Genomic DNA, 26,132 nt, shown 5'->3' with positions numbered 1-26,132 from the left:
TGGTGATGGTAAGCTACATTGTAGCCACAGCCACCCTGGGGCGCACTGACAGAGGCGAGGTTGCCGGACACTGGCGCCACCGGGCCCTCTGACCACCACCAGTAGGCAACTGGTGAAGTGTCTTGCCCAAGGACACAACGACCGAGACTGTCCAAGCTGGGGCTCGAACCGGCAACCTTCCGATTACAAGGCGAACTGCCAACTCTTGAGCCACGATCTGCCATTGCAAACTGACAAAGAGAAAAAACCTTATTTTACTCATACAGTCTGGAAGTTGTGTTCTCCCTATATTAAAGCTGCTATACAGAATCTGCAAAACAAACTGGTTTGAAACATTTTTGACCCTCTTTAACAACATTCCAACATAACATTATAATTGATCGGGGAGATTAAAATTAATAATATATTTTTATGTGGTTCAGACACAACTCTACTAAAACCTCAGCCAGTAATGGGTAGACCAACTTTTGGACCGTCCAGTTGTCTGTATGACTGCCGCAGTACGTGCGCCACATTTGCACACTATCAGAAAGTGCCAAACGGTGCCCTGGTGGTGTGAGGAGCTGTAAAGAGAAGCAGAGTGCTCTGTTTATATTCTAAAAATGTTTCAAGCCAGCTTGTTTCAAAGATTCTGTACCGCAACTTTAAATGTTTTCCAAAAGCACACATACACTTATCAGTGTTTCTTAAACTTTTTACAGCGTGTACCACCTGATAAAAATGTCAAGCTCTCCCAAGTACCACTATGAAAGAATGAAACCCATAAATCTCACAACACAAAATCAGTATTATTAAATTAGTAAAATTAGTGTCTGCAGTAAAGATTTTTATTTGTAATAATTGATTCTGTTTTGGGAGTGTTTTTTTATGTATCTGTATTATATTATACATACACATTAAAAGTGAATCTCTGTCCAAAAAATGCACTCAGTTTGCTTTTTACTCACTATGTGCATAATTCATTATTCTCCCCCAGTAATTAAGGTTAGGATATGTATTTTTTTTTTTTATTCCAATCCATTCTTCTTTTGCAGCATTTAAATAACCTTTATCAGATTTGATGGTTTTGTTACAGACTTTTCAAAAAAAGTGTTTTGCTTTTCTTTCACAAATGTGGGGATTAAATTGTGTTAAAATGTACAAAACAGTGATGTCATGTTTTGAGACGAGGACCCAGGGACAGGGAGACTTGATGAATTTAAGAATTATATGATTTATCTTGCCTGGCTGGGCAGCTCTCTGGGTGCTCAGCACCCCCCAAAGCTCTAATCCTAGAATCGCCTCTGCTTTAAATCATATAACGTGTGAACTAATAAGCCATTAAAATAGGATTTAAAGTTTTTTGCTTATATGAAAAGTCTATATATTATTTATTTTATTATTATTATTATTGCAACTATTGTTGCAAAACATCGCAAAACAATAATCCAAACCGTAAACTCCTCGTTTCTACTCAAGGTGGCATTAGTGAAGTGGCGGTGTGGGCACACTTTTACCTCCATTTGGGCCGCAAACACGAGCTCGACCTCACTCAATGTTCCGCACGCGCGCGCACCGGTCACCTCTCAGCAGTCAGGCTCAGCTGCAGTGAATGGAAGCGAGGCGCGCGCACGCAGAGATCACTCGCCCTTGCTTGTTATTAACGTTAATAACGTTATCTCTCGCGTCACTCATGTCCCCGGCGACGACGACGGCCGCCGCAGCAGCCGAGGAGCGGAACGGGAACCGCGGTTCAGGTGCACCGCTGTGATTGAAATACGCGGAAGTTTTGACGCCACCGAGCAGAAAGGAGATGAGCACACCGCTCAAAGGATAGCCCCCCTCCGCCTCCCTCCTCCTCCGCTCCCCTCCCTTCGGTTTGTGGACAAGTGTTTATCCGCTGCGAGGCGAGAGCTCGGTCCGTGATGGGATTCCTTCAGGAGCGACCTGCCGCCTATCGTTAACCCCTCTGGAGGTAAGGAGTGAAGCCAAACGACGGTTAACTAACAAAAGAGACCCGGTGGGGTGTCGGACGGGAGCAGCTTATACGAGAAGTGCTCCGTTTTGAGTTTGTGCTGGCGAAAGTTGACTACAACATCCCCGTCGGTTAGTTGGCAACTAAATATGGATGTCAGTTATTTGTAACGCACTCGGGAGAAGTCGTGTGTCCCGTGAAGCGAGGCTGTTTCCTACATGTAGCGACTTGACACCCCCTCCCTGCCAGCTCCACACATTATCGCTTCTTTAACCATTACCATCATCTCCGGTGCTGTTCGGGCACAGCTGTGAAGGCGGTCGACGCACGCAAACTTGTGGTGAGTAAGTGAGCGCAAACGGGACAGACAACAAGGCTGCCATTGTACCGGATCAGCGGCGGATTAACGGAATTCCTTTTCTCTGCTCTGCACTGTCTGAATGGCCTCCAGCCTCTCTCTCAGCCTGCCCGCCTGCCTTCGTGTCACAGTGGGTCTAACATCTTGATTTCTAACCACTCTCACCCCTTGCACTTGTTAGAAACAGTGAGCTAAAACACCCACCGAGCCTCCACACCACAGAGGCCTCAGTGAAACATGTGGATGGGCCACTTAAACTGTATTGTTATCAGGAGAGGACTGATGAGTAGGGTCCAAAAGTCAAAAAAATGGTGTGTGTTTTGCTTCTTTTGTCTGACCATTAGTACCAAACAAAGCAAAAGAAACAAAAAATAGCGCATAATAATCTATAACAAAATATAATTGAAACTTTTAACCTTTTATAAAGATTGAGGCTGATTTAGCACTCAAACTGGATTTCAGCTGGGCTAAGCAGGAGGAGCGGTCCCAATTTTTGTCAGAAAGGGCTAGGAGGGTGTTGTTTGTCTACCCCTGCCTCAAAAAGCTCTTGTCTTATGACTGATCATGCACAGCATAGCACTGAATGATAAAGATTGTTATGTGGGTGCTTAAAAGTCTTATTTACATCCCACAGAGAGTAATATTGGTTTGTCTTTTATAGTACTCACAGGCAACAAACAAATCCAGGTCTAGATTTTAATTTTAATTTTTTAATATGTTTTACTCCCCCCCTCCCTCTTTGCACTTGCACATCATGCACCATCTCCAGCCCTCCCCTCCTCCCCTAGAGTAACCAGCCAACATGTGGGGAGGTAATCCCAGCTATTAGGGTAATCTCCTCAGCATGGCGATCAATAGGGGAGGGTGTGCGACAACTACCAGACAAGACTAGTGGGGGGGACAAAATTTGTGCTAAAGAAAAAATGATTTAATCATCTAGATTAGGTCAGGAGGCCGGGGGTCTGGACAGAGGCTTGTTGCTGGAAGGGGGAGGGGTGCAGACAGCGCAGGCAGGAGGATGTGAGGGGTCAGGCCATCTCCACTTTGGGCAGCACCCATTGTGATAGTGGGCTGAAAGTAGGGATGCAGTGATTGGGAAATTCTGTGTGGAAATTGTGTTGAAAATAAGACACTGCCCATGCTAATGTTTTTATGTAATAACCTGTTTTGTGGTTGCAAAACAAAGGCAATTGTTATTGTAAGTGAAAATAAGCACAAACACAAGTTTTAAAATGGGTGGTAATAATCATTTCAATTTCCTTTCTTTTTAGTGGGCAGCACCTTAATCTGGGGTGAGTGTCAATGACCTCATCAAATGAAAATGAAGCTTCTTAGTCTTTAAATTATTTTTACAAACCTCAGTTTACAATAAAAAAAAATCCCTGAAACCATTAAACCGTTGTTCCCTGTGAATCCAGCATGAAGCAGTAAATACTCAGCATGTTTTCATGTTTCTGCTTTGTGTCTCAGTGACACCAAAAGAGAAATAAGATGACAACCTCCTCGAATCTACAAAAAAACAAACAACAAACTTCAGTTGTAGTTTTTGTTTGATTGTTTTTTTTTGCATTCAGCGACTGATTGAAGTGGCTGCGTTACCAGTTGGTCGCCCACAGGCTGAGTGTGCAACATCCTCAACCTCTGGGTGGCCACTTTCGATCATAAGGCTATTCCTGGAGACAGGCAACCCGTCTCCAATAATTTGCCGTCTAATTGCCAACACTGATGAGGGAAACTCCCATTCAACACGTGTCTTTGCAATAGGGCACCCGACGCAACTAGTTGTATTCAGGTTATAATTGTAATTTTTCAGATTGATCACAAACTGCCTACCTAACCCAGTCTTTGAAACAGCCATTTCAAAGGCAGTAAAATTCCAAGTTCACTGCACCTGGTCTCAGTACTTTTGGTCGTGCGGCAAACACTTCAACCAGTTTCCTGTAGCGTTGTTAAAAAAAAGTCATATTAACACAAATGGCCAAACATGAGCTGCAGTGCTGCTGTTGATCACAACCTCTGTTATCACTTACTGTTTTCATACAGACACTCTCCGCCCCAAATGTTTTAAGCAATCCAGATCATGCAGTCATGTAACTTTAAACCATCTTTGAAAGATTTCCTCGTCCCTGAGGGAAAAGTGGCTTTAGTCAATTTATTTCTCAGTGTAACATCTATAGTAGGTGTAACAATCTTTCAGTTATGTTTAACATACATGCAAATCACAGTGGAGTTAGTTTTTTCAGAATGAAACAACTAAAAACCCCTAAAAAAGAAAACAAGTTCTGAGTGGGTTAAACACAGGAAACTGAGCTTTACACTTAGACGTAAAAACATCTGCACTGTTCAGTGGGCCAAATGTCTGCAGCGGGTGAATCTGTGGCTAAAAGGCGTACGCGTTCTTGCTGAGTGTGCATCCTCTCTTTTGATGTGATTACCTAACAGCACATCATACAGATGGATCACATGCTGCATTCAGAGCATGTGGTGGTGGTCACATTACCTGGGCCTTATGTAAACAGATGAGAAACATCATCCTACAGAAAATCTTTAGGGACAAGCTTAAGCATTTAAAATTTAAGCAAGTAAATCTACTCAAATTGCTATTTTTTCCTAAACAAAAAAAGAGAATTATAAATGTAAAATATTTAAACATGCTTTTTCTTTTCTTTTCTGAAGTTCAAAGTTTTAACTTTTATAACGTGTTTGCTAATTTTTCGACACCAAATTAATTAATCAGGAAATTTGTCTTCTAATTACAAATGAAAAATATTCATATTTATGTTAAAAAAATTCTGAAAATGTAAATGTAAAACAAATTGAATTTTCTTTAGGAGCTTATTGTGATCAGTTCTTTGGGCAACACTAATTTAGCTACTGCATCATTTTTTACAAAACCACAAAGCAGCGTTTCTTTATTTTAGCACAATTAAGAATTGAATGGGCGGAGAACATTTATAGTTTTTGATGATTCATATAGGTTCCTCAATAAAGAAAAGAAAGAAGAACATGGCCTTTAAGTCTCCGGTGGAGGAACTGGAGTGCAGACACTGGCAGATGGAAGATGGGAGGGATGAGTAAGGCGTTCACAGATCCCTTCTGTTTGGTCCCATTGAGACCAATGAGACGAGATTGGATGGGTCTGGAGGAATCAGGTTACTATCGGCTCATTCTATTCCAAAGAAGTGGTGGTGTAAAAGATGCAATACCCCTATGGGAAACCTAATCCAGACCCTCCTGCCAGCTGTCATTCTTTTGCTCCAGGGTAAAATCGCTAAGCAGGTATCCCCTTACGCTTTTTCAATCCTTACCTTAATCATCAGGAAACGGGAAATTACACACACACATGTCGTTACAAATCATTATCTACTACGTAACTTGAGAATTATGATCTTTTACGCAGATAGAGATCAACATTAGATGTCAGGAAAAAGCAAAACCAAAGCAACTTAAAGTACGTTTGATTAGAAATATCAGCTTTAGCATTTTGTATTTATTTTAGTTAAAATTATGTCAAATTTCTTTCTGATTTGCAGGGGAGTGATTCAGCCTCCTCAGCCTCTGATGCACTTTTTGCATGCAGACATTAATTCTGACTGCAAACCTGTCATAAAAATAATATTTACTGTACAGTTAAAGTGGCTGTGTCCATTATTTGGGCTCAATCTTCATTAGTCTGAGGATCAACTCAAGCTAAAGTTTATCTCCAATTTAAGATGCATAAGATTACAGTGACAGCCTCCTTTTTGATGAACCTATTAGTCAGTCACCAGAAAAATAACTAGAAAATGATGATAATCATAAATAGGCTTAACAAAACAATAATACTTTTACATAATTTAAATCAACAAAACATTTTCTAATAAGTGTTCTGATTTACTGCTTCTCTTGGCCTTATTCTGTAGGCTTAATCTCCTTTAATCTGCTGTCATTTCTTTTACTTAGTGGCTTGACTCGCATTTAGGTGACAATGAAATCAGTGTCTTCGAATTTACACCTATGGACAGGAGGCCGAACGATGAGAGGAAGGCCGATAAAGTAAAACCAGAGTGATAGAGACATAAAGGGAGACAGTCGGAGTGAGTTTGAGTTGACCTTGCCATGATAATCTAATCCCTGTCGAGAGTGCTTTTTTTAGAGAGCAAGTTAATGCCAGCAGATTATACTCCAGTGTCTCCCACACTAGCCAATCCGAACCGAAAAGAGAGTGGGTACACAGTGGATCCTCAGGCCTACCATGGAGGATAAATCAACAGTAATAATAACCTATAGTAATTGAAAATAGCCCTAAAAATGACAACTCTTCATCTTTGCTTTTCTGCTCTTTAGTGGAGCTGCTCAGGTAGTTTCTGATGTCTGCATGAGACCACTGTGTATTTCTGCAGCAGGTAAAACCGCTGCCGTCTTTTCTCTGTCATGCCACGGATGCCCCCTTTTGTGCACAAAGGGGCATCCATGATAAAAGCCACTCATTGAGCAGCTCATCTCATGCAATGAAGAGTAATCCCTGTATATGTTGTGTAACCAAGTGGAGAGTTGCCCAAGGAGGGGGATGGGCACGAATGTGCGCAAGTTTGTCCGTGCTTGTGACTGTTGAGCTCATGGCTGTCTAATCTTTTAGGTACATTAGGCTGGTCGCCCACAGCGCCTTGCGGCCTCACTGTTTTTGTGCAATTAAGTCATTCTAGGAACGCCATAGGCCCTGAATAATAACAGGAGTTGCTTGTGAGCTGTAAAAGGATAATCCAGCTGTGGTGGGATGGAGAGTTGTCTGGAAGGACTGAGCTGTGTACTTTTATCAATGTGTGTTGATCTTGTTTTGCCAGTTTTTTCAAGACTTCACTCTAATGAGGTTGTTCTGTGGTCACTAGGTTATTCTAAGACCTCTACTGCTGCATTCAGGCCACGCTGGCAGGATGGGAAGAAGCATGCCTGTATTACTCTGAGAAAGTCATTGTTAGCTCTGCAGTCACACCACGCAAGTGGAAAAATATCTTGACATTTAACATTTTTATGATGACACATATTTCTTTATATTTTTATAGAAGGTATTTGACTGAAGGATAGAAGGAAGGCTTTTTTTTAAAACACACTGATATTTCTTTTGTTAACTGGACGAGTTTGTATTCAAGGCAATATATCTGATGTCCAGTTGCTGACTTGTATTGTATAGTTGCTACACATGAAGTCATGCTTGCACCTGGAGTTTGTGTTGAGCCCACAAAACCTGTAAGAAATTATCTTAAACTAACCAGAGAAAAAAATGGTGAATTGACGAGTCTAAAAGACAGAAGACACCCTGACACAAAACTGACATACACCTGCTTGTTTCATACATCAGAGTACTGCACAACAGCGCCGGTTAGCATGGCTATCATCTGTTTACTTGTTCCCCTTCTCAGAGAGCGAGAGAGAGAGAGAAACGGGTAGTGAACTGGGACCTGCTGTTGAACATTAATAAAATAAATAATACATTTAATCCACTAGTATTTCTGGCATTAACTTGGAAGGGCAGCAATATTTAAATGTCTACTCAACTATTTATTGTTTTTTAACATTGACATTCAAAGTAAAAAATTATTATATCAATTAACCAGAAGCTGGCCCTTTTTGCTTTGAAGAGTAGGTAATCATAAAAGATCGATAAAAGATGGGCGTAGCTGCTGTGACATCACCTGATCTAAAGCCTTGAGCGTTTCTGCTGTCGCTTTCTTGGTTGCAGAAACTAAGATGGCTCGAGAAGGGGCGGGTCTGACTGTGAGACCACATGCTCAATGACTTGTGATTGACAGCTGCGAGTGTGCGAGTGTGTGGTTTCATACTTCCATTTTGAACCATCGTATGATCAAGATCTACAAATTTTGTGAATTTGATTATTCAGTATATCCGACAGTGAATGACTTGAGTGCATAAAAAGGGCAGGAAATTGTCTACAGAGGTCAAGTAAGAAATCCCCTTTCACGTAGATTTCTATGGGATTGAAGGCCATTAATTAAAAGTAAAGTGAGTAAAGTAATTAATCTTTACAGATCATTGAGTTTCAGTTGTGCCTACTATAGATATATCTATGCCAGAAATGTAAATGGTAAATGGTAAATGGCCTGCATTTGTATAGCGCTTTTCTAGTCCATAGGACCCCAAAGCGCTTTACACTACATTCAGTCATCCACCCATTCACACACACATTCACACACTGGCGATGTAGAAGTCAGTAGCAATACCAGTAGAATTACATGATTCCCGATACCCAACTCCTTTATTAAAAAAAACACTTGAACATTACAAAATTACATTATCTGTAAATAAAAGCAGTACAGAACAAGAAATGTTAAGATTTTACTTTGATAACAGGAAATGGACTGAAATGTGAGTAGCTTAACTTTAAAAGGTAAAATTAGTTAAATCATTAGCCATTATAGTTAACTTCACAACAGCAGTTCTTGCTTTTAAAAACAAAATGGTAATATGTATTTCAGGAGAACATGATACTTTGCATATTTAAATGCTGAACTGAAACTCGGTCGCCTTTCATTCTGTGAACTGGTCTAGATGTCGGGCTTTTAGGTTCTTCTCTTAACTATTTTCTTGCTTGTTCTAAAAATCACAGTAGCATCATTGAACATTGGCTTTTGTGAATCCATAATCACTCCCTGATCATCCTCCTTGCAAATGCAAAGTATTTCCATATCTGACTCTTGCTGCCTTTCTTTGCCTTTCTTATCATCGGGTTGGGGTGCAGCTATTGCAGCAGCTGCACGAGTCACCATCTTCCACATGTAGTGTTTGCTATGCTTGTGGGCGTCCTCCTTCTTCTTCAGCATGTAAGAATAGAACATTTTGTAGGTTTAAACCGCCCCACACTTTCAGAATTTTCGTAATGAAAGATGTGATAATTATCAGTTCTGAGGATATCTCTGGTCCACTAGGACTTGATGTGGCAAGGTCGACTTTGCTTTTAATTTGTTGTGAAATATCCCTTGTGCAACACTGTATTTCCTGTAATCCGCTAACAACTGACACAAGATTAATCATACTGTCAGGAATGACTGATGGGCAGAAAGGTTTTTCTTAAATTTATTGTACTGTCCATCTGGATAAGTTAAAGATGGGAACAATATGATAGAAAATATCCTGAATATAGACTCAGACTATATTTGCAGCAAAGATAACGTGTAATATTTTCATTTGTGTTTGCAGTTGGTGGACAGGATTACTGGACACAAAACGGTAGATGCGAGGTGAGGCTTAGCGAGTCACTGTGGCTTTGAACACTAGCATAAGGACAGTCACATGCCATCTCCAGTCAGGGGTATGTTGGCACAGGTTTGTGGATGTGAATATTTGGATGACTTCAGCACATGCACACACACACTTGCACTGTGTGCACATATGCATGCACACAGTCATGGGGTATACACACAGCAATGATTTTTCACATCTCTCACTAGTTTGCAAATACAGAAATGCGCAGACGTCAGCTGTTGTGGACACTTCTTTATTGCAAAAGGAAAAATTGGTATTTGAGGCTTTTTTAGGTGTTTTTAAAGATTAGATGGGAGACTTCCAGTCCACAGCAGCAACCGGGCACACAGTCAGTGCGCAAACATGCAACGCTGTGGATATTTTCATGCGAGTACACACGCACATCGCAGAACGCAGGCTCTCAGCATCAGTGCCCTGACCATAGGGAGTTTGTGCTGAGCTGGTTGGGACGTCAGGATGAATCAGTGTGCGGACAGCTGACTGGACGTGCCTATTCATCAGCCAGAGAAAAGAGAGTGAAAAATGGAGCGAGGGATTCTAAAAGAAATGAGTTAAGCCCCAGAGCAACATGTTTGGCTATCTGCATTACTTTACAGATCCTCCAATGGGCTTTGACTGTTGTATGGGATAAAGGCTGAAGAGGTGGAAAAGATAGCCGAGTACAGGAAGGAGAGGAGGGGGTAAGACAAGGGGAGTTTTCACGATTATTTTTGTTGTGTACACATGCAGTAGTAGGACACTGCAGATGCAAATATTAGCACTCACTAAGCAGATAGGCTGCTTTGACAAAGGCATAAGCTCATACTGTAGAGGCGGCTACCTCCTTTCTGATGGCCCGTTTATTCCCATCTGTTGCCCTCAGCTCTCTGACTTTATCCCCATTGTGTTAACTCATTACATTCGCCTTAACCATAACCCCTTAATTGCCACCTTCCAGTTTCTCTCCCATATCCTCCCCCCTCTTGGAGACAGTGTGCCACATTGCCCGTGCGTTAATCTGATAGCGTCTGCCTACCAAACACCTGCCATGTCCAGAAAAAACCCTCCTAAACTCCTCCAGATTCTGGGTTCAGCACCCATTGTAGCGTGAGCGGATCAGCACACATGATAGCAAGCAGGCAGGCACGCATTTAGACAGATGCAGATGCACATACAGCAGATAATTAGACGAACAACCTCACCTCCTGGAAATCATGCTGGAGTCAGTGTTTTTGCTTTAGCCTTTATGAGTATGTGTACCTATTTTTCCCCCTTGCATTCAAAGAAAGACGAGACAAACAAACGTTGTCTTTTGTCTCGCCTCTTCGCCCATTTGAAGACAGTGATGGGTAGGCCCAGGCCTCCTCGGTTTAACAATAACTCTCTCGACCCCCTAATGAGGGGTGGAGGGCCAGACATGAGGCGATGTGACAGTTCTGGTGCGGCTGACACAATAGCAGGTTTTTCTTTTGACTGCCTGGCTGAGCTAGAGTACCTTCTTTCATTAAAAACAGCCAAACAAATGGTCGTCGTTGCCTGAGGAACATGTTTAGCTACATCAGGCTGCCTCTGCCATGCACTGTTCGTTATGTAGAGCACCACAGCTGCTTGTATGTTTGTCATTTTTTGAGGTCTTGATAAGAAGTCTCTAAAGGAGCTTCTCACATCAAACTCATTTTCCTGGCAGACAAGATCATTTATCTCTAAAATGATGAAAGATTTATCGCTAGATTCCAATTTTCTTTAAGCAATTCTGATTTTTCTCTAAGCTTGACCTGCTGATAGAGACTTTTGTCAATTTGGTGTTTCTTTCTAAGAACTGTCAGCATATACAAGCAAAAACCTGGTTTTCTTCAATGTAGAATATCATATTTTGTAGTAAAATAAGACTGAATAAGGCTGAGAGGGAGCTAGCAGAGTTAAAGATGCACAAATTGCTTTTATAGGCAAAGTTAGAGAGGAAAGGTTGAGATGGTTTGAACTTGGGCATCCCCAAACCTCTCCAATAAACAACAGAAAGAGATACAAATAATTAAATGAGAATGAGTGGCTTTACAGGCACCTTTACCTGACATGTTTTACCCCACCAGCCAAAGCAGGTGCAGCAGATGTATATACAACAAAACAAATATCAGGTACATCATTTCCCAGTGTCTTTATAACTTCACCAGATGACACAAAAGGGCAGATGTCCTGTTTTTTTACCCATCTCCATAATTTTCCTGGTAACTACTTTGATTCTTGCTTTGGTGAACTTGATGACTATGATGAAATATATTCGCCTACATGTGCATTATGGAAAAAAAACACTGAAGTTGTTCTAAAGTTTATGAGGTCAATTCATAGAACAACAAACTTATTTTTCCCCCAGTGTTTCCCTGGAAGTGATCATGTTTTGTTTTGGTTTTTTTTTTAAAAAAAAAGGGGAGAATCTTGTATCTCACGAGTTGGTCGTTCAGATAAAAAAGAAAAAAACAGTTCCCTATATGAGTAGAAAAAGAAACATGTTGCGAACATGAGCAGCTGACCTGTTCAAGATGAGTCTCAAAGCATATATTGGACAGACTGTTCTAGAGCTGGGCGATATATCGAGTTTTTAAAAAATATCGATATATTTTTATACGAGATATAAGATGTGACAATATCCTTTATATCGATATAGTCTATGTTACGTTATAATTATACTTGTGGAGCCGCAAGTTTGCCTCTCTTTCGTCCACTTTTGTCTTTACGCAACGTTACTCGGCCTCGCCTCTCCTTCACTCAACACAACTCCCCCTCCTCCCCCATCGCTTCACCTGCAGGAAGCGACAAGATGGACACGGCAAATCTGCGTTAACGAGTTACTGCGCATCGCCCCGTGTGTGGGGCTGGACCGCGTCAACGTGTTAGCTAGCTAACCACGCTAACGAGCTAACCACGCTAACGCCATGCAGCCCAGAGGTGCTGCACGGCCTAAAACCCTTTCATTCTCTCAAAAGTTGACAGCGCGCCTTTTGTATGAATTCTGGTTGTGCTTGATGGCCGCGAACCGATTTTATGTGGAACACGGCGCTCAGCAATCTGTCAAAATGTTTTAGTACGACTTTGGTAAGCTACGGAGCTGCACCGCTTGATGGATTGTCGGAGCATTACGGCTGAGCCTCGCGGAGTGATACGTACTGTGCTTCAGCGTAATATTACCGTATTGTGTGTGTATAAGGACCATAAATGGCACCTGTTAAGAGACGTGGTTACGAAGCGGATTTCAAACTCCAGGCTATCAGTCACACAGGAGAAGTTGGGAACAGAGCAGCTGTGAAATCTGTCTATGTTATTATGCTCAGCGTCTTTTAGTTTACATTCTGACTGCACAATTGTGAGCTTTTTGTTATGCACAAAAACAACATTGTTTTCTTTTATTTATGGAACATTATTATTTAATAAATGCTCATAATTTATTTTTGAGTAAATTTTATGTACATCTGCTCTATGTTAATAAAAGTGCCTGTGTGACATCTGGGACACAGCTTTGACTAAGAACTCTCTTTTTGTTCTTACTTTATGGCTTTAAAAAAAAAAAAATCGAGATATATATCTTATATCGCCATCCAGCTAAAAAATATCGAGATATGAAATTTGGGTCATATCTAGAGCTGGGCGATAGAACGATAACGATATGTATCGCGATATAACTTTTACTCGATAGAGAAATTAAGCTATCGCGATAGACCTCGCCGCTCTTGTCCTCTTAAAAAAAACAAAAAAAACAAAAAAAAAAAAGGTCAGCCAATCCAAATAAAGTAGCGCAGAGCCGAACCAATCACAGCCGCAGTGTCACGTCGCGTCACTTGTTACGTACAGCACAAGTGCCAAGCCGCACGTGTGTTTGTTTGGGAAGCAGCCAGCGGGTAATGGAGCCAGCGCATAATGGAGGAAATGAGTGTGCCGACTAGAAAAATCAACCGAGCGTGACCGAAGAGAAAACAGATGATGGTTCCAATGCCGGAGAGATTGTCGAACGGAAGAGCCAAAGAAGTTCCGTAGTGTGAAGGTATTTCGGCTATTTCAAGTCTGACAAAAAACAGAGTAGCGTGCACTGTAAATGTGCCGAAAGCAAGTCTGGAAATACAATAAACTGGTGCATGCGTCACACTGCGCCACTTTATTGTTTCGGTGAAATGAATTTCTACAATACTGTTACTGTTAATTCTACTCTCTGCAGTGTTTAAATGCTTACACATACACACAGTTACTGTCTGTCCACACATACGACTCGGTTCTGCTTCTATGCCGCAGCTTTGTTTACTTTTTCCCACCGAGGCTTCTAGACTTCTGATTGGCCAACATTTCTGCACGGTTAGGAATCTAGCGCCACCTGCTGCTTTGGCATGTTCATAGCAGCGTTTTCCTTCATTTCTGCCTTTATGTGCGGACAGGATTATTTTTTAAAACGAAAACGGAAAATCTCCGTTTTCAAAAATACCCGTGTACGTGTGGACGTAGCCTCAGTCTCTGACTGGAAGCGCTAATTCGTCATTCGGCTTTTGTCAGACTAAAGTAACTGTTAAAACTGTTTGAAAAGCTCAGCTATACAACAAGGAGAGATTGAGAATTTCCTTTTAGTTCTCAGTTTATTTGATATTGACAAAAGTTAGTCAGTTTTGTCTGTTCTTCTGTAAAACAAACTAAGATTTATTTTTAGAATTAATACTTTGTTTCTAAGTGGAATTGACAATTTAGTCTGTTTCATTTGTTCTATTTTGAAACTTAAACGCTTTAGCGGCTGCCTTTTGTGTAGTTTGCAATATTTGCCTTTATTTATCTGAAAAAGTCTCATGTTCCTTAAGTACATCTACCCTGTTGAACTTATTATGGGAAATAAATATTTAAATAAAAACAAGCTGCTGATTATTTCACATTTTACTTGTGAGCAACAGCACATTTAAATCTTACAAATATAGTTATTTGGCTTATATCGTGATAGATATCGTTATCGCCTGAAATGAAAAAAACATATCGTGATATGAAAAAATCTCATATCGCCCAGCTCTAGTCATATCGCCCAGCCCTAGGCTGTTCCAAAAAAATGTGCTGCAAACATAAAAAGTTCAATTTTATGGTTATTTTATGTATTATATGATAATATTTAGCTAATGTGTTAAATTAACCCTTTTAAATACCATTTCCTATAACTTCACGGTCACCAACATTTCTATCTGCTACTGAATCTTGTTTGATTCACCACTAAATATATGATTATGAATCAGCATCGCAGGCCATGCAAAAATGACCCAGTATGTGCTGATTAGCCTTGCGTTTGTGTTGCCAAAGTTTTTTGGAGTTTTGATAAAACATTACTGTCCGAGGCAAGCTATTTTAAGATAAAAAATAAATAAATCATCATCCTTGAAAAAAAAAAAAAAAAAAAGCCAAAAATATAGGTATAAACCAGGTCAGGGATCTGGACAAATGCTACATCACTATACCTGCAGTCTCAACAATGATTTGTGTGTAAAACCTTAAAGATTTAGATTATTTTGATACTAAAAGTTACAAATATACATTCTTACCTTTTTACTTACAATCTTGCATCAGCACTCAGCCCAGAATCCGTGCTCTGTATGTGCGAGTAAGTGAGTTTCTAAAATGAAGTTTGTTGATAATGGATTATTGATCGTGAATTAGAGTGGATGGCCCCTGGGGGCTCATCCTGGCCGGCCAGGAATGAATACATCTCTTCATGCTTCACCTCACACACTCAATTTCGGCATAAGCAACCAAAGGTCTGACAGACACACGCATGTTGAGACACTGACCCGTGGTCTAATAGGTACAGACAGCCGTCGTTCATCCAGTAAAGGACAAAGGTTATTCCAAAATCTCCGTGATGCAAATTGCCTCAGTGAGCTCTCACCCTCTCTTAGCACAGAGTAAAACAACCTTAATGTGAATCAACAACTGCTTGATCTTAAACTGTTTTTAAACCAAAATATTATTCAGTTATTCAGTCATCAGTTTATTCTATTTAAAGATATGAAATTAAACCAGGGGTGTCTACTCTTTGGGGTCCTTAGGGACTAGAAAAGCGCTATACAAATACAGGCCATTTACCATTACCATTTTACTCTCACTGCAGTGTTTTTTTATATGTTGCAAATCTCTTGTTGGTATAGATTGTTATACAATCTGGTGTCACAGTCTGGCGAGGGCAGACTGTATGAATTGAAAAAGGACCCAAAATGCAGACTCCAAGGAACAGGGAACAAAACTTGAATGTTAACAAAAAGCGAGCCGTTTAATATGGCTGGGAAAAAAGGTACAAACAAAGGGCAAGGCAAACTGAAGCAAAATTAACACAAACCTAAACTGGGAAAAACTAAAGCACAAGGAGCCACAGGGAAAAATCACACAGCTATGATGGAGGACGCAACACTGACAAAGAGAAACATGGGGCTTAAATACACTGAGGGATAACGAGGGGGAATGAGCCACAGGAGGAGAGCACAGCTGAGAGTAATTAAGCAGGACGAGGCAAGGGAAGCAAAACTAGAAACATTAACATAGAACAGACTGTGAAAGTAAAACAGGAAACACACTGACGGAACTCAAGACATGTGGACTTAACAGACTGGGGGAGACAGAACATAGGGATCTGAAACATGGAACAGAAAGGCACAGTAGATCAACATGAACATAACAACGCCACAGGGGAAGAGTAAAACTGAACACGATGAACACAGAAACACCAGACCTCTTCACAATAAAACAGGAAACATAATGAGACGTAGACATGACAACCCAAACTTCACAATGTAAGACACAGACATGAAACACATGAAAAGCAGGGGAGATTTACCATAGTTGGAAACACGAGGGGGAAATAATAAGAACTAGAAACACTTAAGCATGATAACAAATGAACTTAGGAACCTGAAGGGCTTACATAAACTAAAACATCAAAATGAACTAAAACTCAAAACACTGGGTCATAAGACCCAGGATCGTGACATCTGGTTTATAAGATAGTGAGTCACAAATGCTGTGGCCACTGTCACATTCACTTTTAAGCTTTAATAGTTTTTCTGTGTGGCTTCTCAGTTCTGAAGAATTAAAGTTTTCCTTTTTTTCTTTTTGGACATCAGCTGCTTTTTCACTCATTTTCAGTCCTTGTACCTGACCATGTTTATTCATCTGTTAGGCCACTTAACACTGAGCTCACATAAAAACCAATGTTGTGTCAACTTGGACAAAAAAGCAACTATTGCATTAAATTGTATCTTTAGACACTTTGTTACCAGCAGCCTGTCATGGAATCATATGAAGTGTTCCTACTTCTTTAGTTGAATTTATGAAAAAAATACATAAAACGCTATTTTTGCACCATTTTGGTGATTTTGGAACGGCTATTACCCGAAAACCTGGCATGTCTCAGCATGCTGTGCAGTGCAGACCTCGAAAACTATCTACAGCAGAAGAATACTAAAGAATTAAGGTGGTCATACCAAGGATTAACTTTCAAGCTCGTTGTCTTTGTGCAATCTCTGTTTTTTCCTTAAATACTGTATTTTCATTTATGTTTTCATATTTTAAAGCCATTTGGACAGACTTTTTTTAACTGGCTTTTTTCTGAATTTTGGTAGTTAATTTAATTATCATGGGACTCATTTCAGTTTCTTTTTTTCCAGGTATCATAAAAACAGCATGCCATTTGATGAAGGAACTTCTCTTCAGAGATCGGGATTGGATACTAAAGCTGTGATGTTTGGCAAGTTTTTGTTACCTGTGCTGAAAACTCAATAAGTTTTGGAAGAATAACTTTTCTAGAGTTTCAAAGAGGATTTATTAAACAGCTGTGGTGATTCTTGGTGACCGGTGGTCTTGGAAAAGTGATGGAGACAGAAGAAAGGGAGGATGTTTCACAAAAACACACAGCTAAAGTGGAGGCAGAGGATGAGGTAACCCCATGCCACACCTGCGGGGTGTGTGGTCGCAGTTTTCCACTTCTAAGCTCTCTATCTCAGCACATGAGAAGACACACTCGGGAGAAGCCTTACAAGTGTCCCTACTGTGAGCACAGGACAGCTCAGAAGGGCAGCCTAAAGGCCCATATTAGAAGCCATAAATTGGGCCTTTTGAGCCAAAACCTCAGTGACAGGGAGGGGGATGGAGATGAAGGGCAAAAAGAGGATGCTGATATAACTGACCCTCCTGAGCTCAGCAGCCCACCTGATAAAGCTCATAACATTAATGGAAAGGTCAAGAAGAAAACAACCAAGAAAAAGGTTAAAGATAGTGTCGAGGTTAGCGATGGAGGTGATGACGGACCTTTTTCCTGCACCATTTGTGGCCAGGTTTTCCCTCAGGTATTACTCCTCAAGTCCCACATGAAAAGGCACCGTGGCTCTCAGGATCACGGTTGCCGGATATGTGGACGACGCTTTCGCCAAGCGTGGTTCCTCCAAAGTCACATGCGCATTCATCGAGTGAAAGCCCAGCTAAGGGGCAGCAAAAGCAACGAACCGCCTGCCACCATCAACGGGGTTCCTCAGGACCCAGCATTACTGACGAATGAAGAGTGCCTCTATGAGCTCTGTGCAGGCTGCGGTAACTTCTTCAAGGACCGCAGGACACTGCAGATACATGAAAAGTTGCATAAACTGAACCACACCCGCACTCAGATGCAGAATCCAACACAAGGAAATGTGGAGTCCTCCGAGGTGCAAGATGCTAAGAGGCAGTTTTTGGAAAGCCTGAACCTCATTTCTGCTGGACCCAGGGAAAGCCCTGCAGAAGTGAAGCCGGGCAGTCGAATTCCTGAGCTGGATCCAATTTGTAGTTACCAGTCATGGCAGTTAGCTACAAGAGGACGGCTAGTGGAGGCTACAGAAAAATGTCTGGGATGGGAGGAGAGATTAGCTGATGCGGAAGTGGCATATGACATAGAAAAAGGCGAGTACGTCCCCTTGAAGCAAGAGAAGAAGAGAAAGCCAAATGACACAGCCGGCTCCAATCTTAAGAAGAGGAAGGGTGATGCAGGCCTTGATCACAAAGGTGGTGACAAAAAGATTAGCCAGAAGGACTCTATTCTGCTGAATGGACTTGGTCAAGCATTTTATGAAGCACTACAGACTAAAAACGTTAAAGATGTTCACTCCTCATCTAAACAGACGAAGAACATCAAGAGCCTAGACCAGGAAGGTGAGCCGAATACACCACAACACACCATAATACATTATCCACGACAGAGCTTAGACAAGAGTTTATATTCGTTGATCAGACTTAGAACAGTTTTTAATAAATAAACACAATTTACATTTAATAATAGCACAATACATAATTCTATCTTTTTGTCTAATTAGGGGTGTTTTTTCCTTCCTTAGCTAGATGTGTGATCCTTCTGTCTTTATTATACAGTCTTTTTGTATATGTAAAAAAAACTGACCTCATCTGTTATGAATGTCCCCTTCTGTTTTTACCTGCAGATAAAAAGAAATATTTCTGCGAGCACTGTGATTTCCACACTGTTGACACCGCGCTACTCAGGTCTCACCTGCACACGCAGCACCAGGACTTCCTGAGTTCCTACAGCAAACAGAGCACCAATTTGGACATAAGCAGAAGTGGTTCCAAAGCCTCAAGATACATGGACTACCTCAGAAGCAGGAGCATCCTGCTCAGTCAGCCATATTGGAATCCATATTCATGTTCTCCAAGCCAGGAGTTAGTAGAGTCAAACATTAAAATGGAAAAGACAAATGGCTCAGAGGTGAAAGAGCAGGGACATGCTACTGGCGATGCTAGCAGCCTCCTCAATCTTTCTTCTTTACCCATAACTGATGTTAGTTTTTCAGTAAAAACACAGGGCCTGGTGAGACATCAGTGCCCATACTGCTCCCACACCACCAACTACCCAGAAGTACTGTGGATCCATCAGCGTGTTGCCCACAGGGTGGATGGCAGCAGTACCATGGCACCCAAGTGGGCACCTAGCATTAATAGTCTCAAGAGTTTAAAGGCAGGTGCTTCTCAGTGGAGACGCACAGGGCCGCCACCCTTCCTCGAAGGCAAGGACTGTCCAGCTTTGCCTACTCCAAGAACGCAGCGCACACAGCCTCCCGGGGTCACAAACCATGGCAGCAGCAGCAGCAGCAATAAGCAGTCGTCCCACAAGAATCAATCAAGCACCCTGAAGTCCAAGCATCAGTCAAAGGACTCACGACCTTCAGATGCGACACAGTCTAGTGGCAAGGTTGGACTCCAAAATCAAAAGAAGGAGCATAACCGAACAGTGGGGGGTGGATCTAAAGGCTCCAGCACCCAAACTACTTCGTCAAACAGCATTGTGAACAGCATTGTGAACAGCAAGAGTCTCCAGAGCTTGCAGCCTACCAGCAGCCCAAAACAAAGAGGCAACAGAGCCACTGTGGAGGGGAACTTCCCACAGGAGGGTTTGGGTTTTATGCTGGCAAGAAATCGCAGTGGGAATTCTTCTTCTTCCTCTAACACAGATAAGCTCCACTCTCGCAGGCATTCAAGTGACTTTTCTTCAGGTCCCAAAGGTTCTGATCTCTGGGCTGCCATGAATATGTGGGGGCTACACGGAAGCAAAGCATATTTAGATACACTCCGAATATCTCAGGGAAAGAGTGAATCAACAGGAGAAACGCCAACGGACATCGATATTTTAAGTATCCTGAAAAACTACAGTCCACATGATCTGGCAGCTCTCTATCAGCACTGGGGCTTTGTTGATCCCAGGCTTGTTTCACAGGGTAAGGAGGAAGCTTTGCTTTCTGCTTTATTTGCTGTAAATGATCAAAGAACTGAGTACTGTTTAGATCAGGGGTGGGGAGCTCCAGGCCTCAAGGGCCGGTGTCCTGCAGGTTTTAGATGTGTCCTTGATCCAACAGAGATAATTTAAATGGTTAAATTACCTCCTCAGTATGTCTTCATGTTCTCCAGAGGCCTGGTAATGAACTAATGATATCTAAAACCTGCAGGACACTGGCCCTTGAGGCCTGGAGTTCCCCCACCCCTGGTTTAGATGGAAACTAACAGTGCATATTATGTTAGCGCAATCTGCCTTATTACAAGACCTGCCATTACTGTACATGTAGGTGACCATGATGAGAGAGACAGACAGAGTCTGGCTGGCGCTCGCTGGCAGTTCTCGCTGCAGTCTACCGGTAGCGTCTCCTTTCAGGCCAGGATAGACTAATGTCACCGAGCAGTGACTCAGTTTGTGGTCAAAGGCTTGCACCCATTTGCCACAGCAGATGCCCCCGATTTTTGGTAAGTGAATGTGTTTAATTGTGGGCAGGGACATTACTGGATATTCTTGTGTAATTGCCACAGAACAATTTATGTTATACTTTGTTATTGCTACAGAAGAATGTTGCAGCTTTAAGGCAGGGATGACTCCTGGAGTTGCTTTCTCACTGCATATGCTTTATTTCACAATCAGATCGATTCGATAACAAAAACATACAGCAGCTCCTCTCCTACTCCTAGCCCTTCGCTGCGGTGGAAAAAAGAACGACTTCAATCCCCTTCAAGGAACATACGTACAAAATAGTTTTCCTGATACACCAATGGGGCGTTCAATGCCATCTTGTAAATATGAGTACTCTGGCAGAGTAACAGTTCAAATGAAAAATACACCAGAACAAACAAGCAAACAAAAAAAAGAAGTGTGGGGTACCTTTGAACCAATGAACAAAGTATAACAATTTATACTTTTTAACATAACCCGACCCCGTCAATATGTGATATGTCTCACAAGAATATTTATTTTATTATTTTACATTTACAATTTTTTTTCCTGGGGACCCTGTGACACCCCATTGAAGAGCCGTAGGCTGGATCTCTCAAGATCTCACTGTTGGGTTTGTAAGGCCATGTTACTCCTAAATTTCTATCTTGTTCAAAGAGAAGATATAAAACAAAGTTCTAAGCTAATCGACCTTAGTGTTCTCCTTTTTTAAAAAAAAAAAAAGAATCGATAAGAGAATCGATAAAGAATCGAATCGTTAAACAGAATCGAAAATGGCCTAACGTTTTAGGAAATAGGATTTCTATTATAAAAATCTACTGCTTTCAGAATGAGAAACAGATGTTTCAATGCTCTTTCACTACTTTCTACTTTCACAGCAACGATGCAGTTAAATGGAAACTTTGGAAATGAAGTCCATTCCTCGTCTGAAGCTTCCAAACAGGTATGTTTTTGATTTTACTGATAATTTCTAGATTTGTATTTCAGGCAAAAAGAATTGTGAATTAAAATAATCTTTGCATCTTTCATTTTAAAATCTTTAAGACTTTTCGAATCATTGATGAGTTAACCGTAGATCAGTTATCTCACTTTCCAGAGTGAAGTACAGCATAAAGTCCCTGCTCACCCCGTGTACAGTATGTCTTTACCAACTGCGTGTTCCTGCTCTGTGTCTGTACTTCGTCTGTGTCTGAGCACAGTCTGTCATTTCTGCGCACACGTGCGTCTGCGTATTGTCTTGTATCTACGTGCGTGGCTGTCAGCTCCCACAACCTGGCTGTCTCTTCCTTCTCGTTTCCGTAACAGAAGCTGACAGGGATGAGGCAAACAAATAATAAAAAAACATTGTTGTCCCCCTCAGGGTAAAATTCGCACAGCATCTCCATATGGTGTGTCATCAGCCTGTCAGTCAGGCCTACCCTGATGCTACCTACAACTGTTCTTGCTTTCTCCTATTCCCCCTAGAGTAATGTGTGGGCAACTTTTTGAACACGAGTGATGGGCACTGTCTGTCTTCAGGGTTGAGGATTTCTAAGCCAGACAACAGTTGTATGTGAGGTGTAAAACAATACTGGAGAAACATGACTTTGTGAAAGATTTTTAAAAATTTCTATTTCTCCATATCTTATACAGCGTTTGTGCATCGCTCATTTCCATCTTTGTGAGGACACTCATAGACCTTTGTCTTAACTAAAGGGCTAAAGCCGACCCACCGGTTCTCAAACTGTGGGTAAAGCTACTGCAGGGGTGAGGGGTGTGGGCAGAATTTAATGAAAATGAAGTTGAGATAATGAATGATTTATTGCAGGGACTATGGACTGGTTCCTATATAAAGCTTTTCTACTCTACCTGAGCATTTAAAGTGCTTTATACAACTTGCTTCATTCATTCAGGCACTTTTTTCCATGCTTAAGTGCTTTTTTACTAACATTCACACACATTCATACTCCATTGGAGGCATCAGAGTAACTTGGACCAGTCGCACCACCAACCTTCTGATCAGTAGTTGACCTGCTCTACCTCCTGAGCTACAGCCACCCTCAAAAACAAACCAGTTGAAAACCTGTGCCAGTGCTAACTAGTGTTACTCACACTTGTCTTCTGCAGATGAACAGCCACTCCACTTCATCCTCAGGGTCTCTGCATAAAGGAACGTAACGAAACATTGTGCTTCTCTTGGCTGCAAAGTTCTAACTGCTGAAAAAAGAGAGGCCTGCTGTTCTTCAAAGGAACTAGCCATAACTCCTGGAGAGCACAGAGGCTCTGGAATCTGCACAATATATGCAAAGCAATGCGGTGGACTTGTTTGATTTTGTATTATGACTGTTTGATTTGAAGTGTTAAGCATGTTACGAGTGTAGATATGATAGTTAAATAAACACATATGATGTGTTTTTGATTATTTTATTTGGTGAAAATGAGGCAAATGTTCAGGATTATTGTACAAAACAACAGGAAAGCATTGTAGAAGTACCACAGCCAGGTGGAAATTAAATGTAGAGCCACAACTATGTGGCTAAACAGATGTTCTCTTGGCTTTAGGCCCAGATATCTGCTTGTTTTTGGTTACAAAAAGTAGATCCTTGCAGAGCAATACAACATACCAAATCTTACAACTCATAATTCCACTAAAACAGCTGTGATGCAAATACATGTTTTTAACTGCTGTATATCAGTGTCGAGTTTAAGTTTGTTGTTTTGTTTCATGTACAAATGTCTTCTTTTTTAAGTTTTTAATTTTCTTGGTTGAGTATGTGATTTTTGTTGCAGATAACATGGTGTCACTTGTGTTTTCAGCCCACAATTTAAATAATAATAATAATAATAATAATAATAATAATTTAAAAACCGCAAACAGCTTTTGAGTCAACGTTTTGAGTTTGCCAGTTTTCATTTGGTCAAAAGTTATTTGTCACTATGCACCATCTCAAGAGTAGTCTGGGCAAATTCAAAGGACTCTCCTTTAAAATGCAAGTGTTGACCCAAGGCCTTAGTCACACAGGCCTAGAGACCCCTTTGCAAACCCCTGGCAGACTTTTGGTACCCTAACAGCTGGTGAGTCGTTCCTGGAGGTTGCTGAGTGAGATGTGTCGCGAGGAGGGTGCTGCACCAAAAATCTTCTTGTCATTGCTTTGGTCATTAGCATATTAATGCTATCACTCATTGTTTACACTGGAAATGTTGATTTGTATGCTAGCACTTGTCAACTTGTCACTTTAACCAAGACATTTCAGAAGGCACAACTCTTACTTTAAAGGTAAATGTTCTACATTGTCCAGTTTGCACTTTTTCCACTTCTCTTTTTTAAATATTTTTTGGCCTTTTTACAGCTTTCTTTGAAAGGGTACAGTGAAGAATGACAGGAAAGCAGAGGAGCGAGAGCAGGGAAGGCACAGGCCACAGGTCAGATTCAAACCCAGGCTGGCTGCTCTCAGCCATGCGGCATATGGGCACCTCACTACTCCCACTTTTCATTGTTTGACTGACACTCGACACAAGTAGTTGGCGACTGTTTGCAACATCTTCTGTATAAACTGCAGGGGATCACAGCAATCGAGAGACCAAAGCAATAACAAGGTTTTTGTTGCGGCACCTTTTTGATGACCAATATCAACAAGCAGCCACCCGCCTGGTGATGTGGACGCCAGTAAATGCGATACCTCGAGAATGAGGAGACGTAGGAGCTTCAAATTAATAACACACAGGTGTCTCTACTAAAAATCTCTGACAGGGTTAATCACTGCCTGGTCTTTAAGGCTCTGCTATTTTAATATATATGATTTTTTTTTTTCAGTGTTCAAAACTTTATATTTTGAACCCTACCCAAACCTTTTCTCCAGTTTTACACATTCCTCATGTAGTTTCACCAGTCCAGTCCACTTAAAATCAAAGTGGGCTGTATGTGGCCCACAGTGTAAAAAGACTTTGACATCCCTGCTCTAAGGTTTTAGCAGATGTTTTCACAGAACAACAAGCAACCCATTTTTCCCTAGCAACTGATGGTTGAAAGGTGGTTGCCAAACGGTCGCTATCCCTGTGTGACCAGGGCCTAAGACAGAAATAGTGCTTTTTTTTCCTGTCAGTTTGGAATCAGTATTTCTCCTAAGGTCAGATATGTAATTCAGTTGCTTCAGGCACAGCAATGCCATCGAGTCCTCTAGCTCTGCTTCAGGTTAACAAACTGCTCCGTTGTAGTTTACAGTAACTTCAGCAGACCAGTGAAACAGCACAACCAGAAACGGTGCCCTAGTGTTTATCTTGTATTTTGTTAATGAAAAGTCGTTGGCCATTTTCCAAACTTTAGGTCCAGGATTGATGTGAAAAATGAGCACTCGCGCTCGTCATTGAAGCCAGTCTTCAAAAAGGGTCTCAGAACAACCAGTGAACAATGAAAAGTGCTGCCATGTTTTTATTTTTATTTTAAATCCAAGTTTAAAATTTAAATGCAACAATTTGCTCTTATGTTTTCAATTAGAGCGCAGACATCTGCACTTCTTTTGGCATTATTCTAGTGATGTAGCCATTTAATGCTGTGATTTATTTCTTTTAGAAGTAGAACTTTTAGCAATGAGCATTTCTACTGATCCAAAACTCACCTCAGTCTCCAGTTGTTTTCATGTGTTTCATTGTTTGCAGATTTTAGTATGTTTACATTTCAATTCCTCCTTCTCAGTGTATTCATATCCCATAGAGACGTAGTCTATGCATTTAACTAAAAGCCATCAACTTATGGATTCTTGGGCGATCTTAAGAATCCATAATTATGAAAGCACTGACTGTGTGGAGAGATTTTTCTTCTTTTTGATAAATATTGTAAATGATAGTTTTATTTAATGGTCTTTGTTTGTTTGCTATGAGTCGGATTTCAACAATTAAAAGTATTTGATATTTGTAGTAGCAGAACATGTTAAAAACATGTTGAATTTTCGTCACCTTTGAGGTCAGGGTCAGCGGGGTGTGATGCTCCCACAGCAGGTATCACTGAGCCTGTGTTTTGCAACGACCCTGTAACTGTAACTCCTGTTTGGCATAAAGAGGCAGGAAGCACTGAGAGAGGGATATTTACGCAAGTCTGAACTCTTATGCAAACCTCCAGCTTACAGTTGAGCTCTCGCTGGGTTCATTTTTGTGACTATGTAAACATGTTTCATAGTTATTATGTTGGTTCAGAATTTATATTTTCGACAGATCAACAATTTTTGTCTGACTGTAAAATTCAAATAAAGTTGGTTGATGCCGATCTGCGATGGCGTTGGATTTTTTTTCTCCATCACACATCATCTTCATTCAGAAGCCTCACGTCACTGTGTCACGTTCCTTCTCAGCAG

The 26,132-nt window shown here is 41.1% G+C and overlaps 1 protein-coding gene across 7 annotated transcripts; it reads left to right on the top strand.

The window, feature by feature from the left end:
• The first annotated feature begins 1,569 nt into the window (after window positions 1-1,569).
• On the top strand, window positions 1,570-26,049 carry LOC113014806 (zinc finger protein 516-like). Of its 7 annotated transcripts, none has more exons than XM_026156548.1 (6): window positions 1,570-1,954; window positions 9,507-9,547; window positions 17,219-18,731; window positions 19,016-20,305; window positions 21,684-21,748; window positions 22,912-26,049. In XM_026156548.1, exons 3-6 carry the CDS (start codon window positions 17,423-17,425, stop codon window positions 22,960-22,962), a joined length of 2,715 nt encoding a protein of 904 aa, XP_026012333.1. In that variant the 5' UTR covers window positions 1,570-1,954; window positions 9,507-9,547; window positions 17,219-17,422; the 3' UTR covers window positions 22,963-26,049. The 7 variants fall into 7 exon arrangements, with proteins under 7 accessions (XP_026012333.1, XP_026012330.1, XP_026012331.1 ...); XM_026156545.1 differs by having other exon boundaries at window positions 1,570-2,294; XM_026156546.1 differs by lacking the exon at window positions 9,507-9,547.
• Window positions 26,050-26,132: the final 83 nt, after the last annotated feature.

Source organism: Astatotilapia calliptera, chromosome 22 (assembly GCF_900246225.1).
Source record: "Astatotilapia calliptera chromosome 22, fAstCal1.2, whole genome shotgun sequence".
Classification (NCBI taxonomy): Eukaryota; Metazoa; Chordata; class Actinopteri; order Cichliformes; family Cichlidae; genus Astatotilapia; species Astatotilapia calliptera.
The sequence above is the reverse complement of the archived record's forward strand: the minus strand, read 5'-3'. Positions and strand labels throughout refer to the sequence as shown.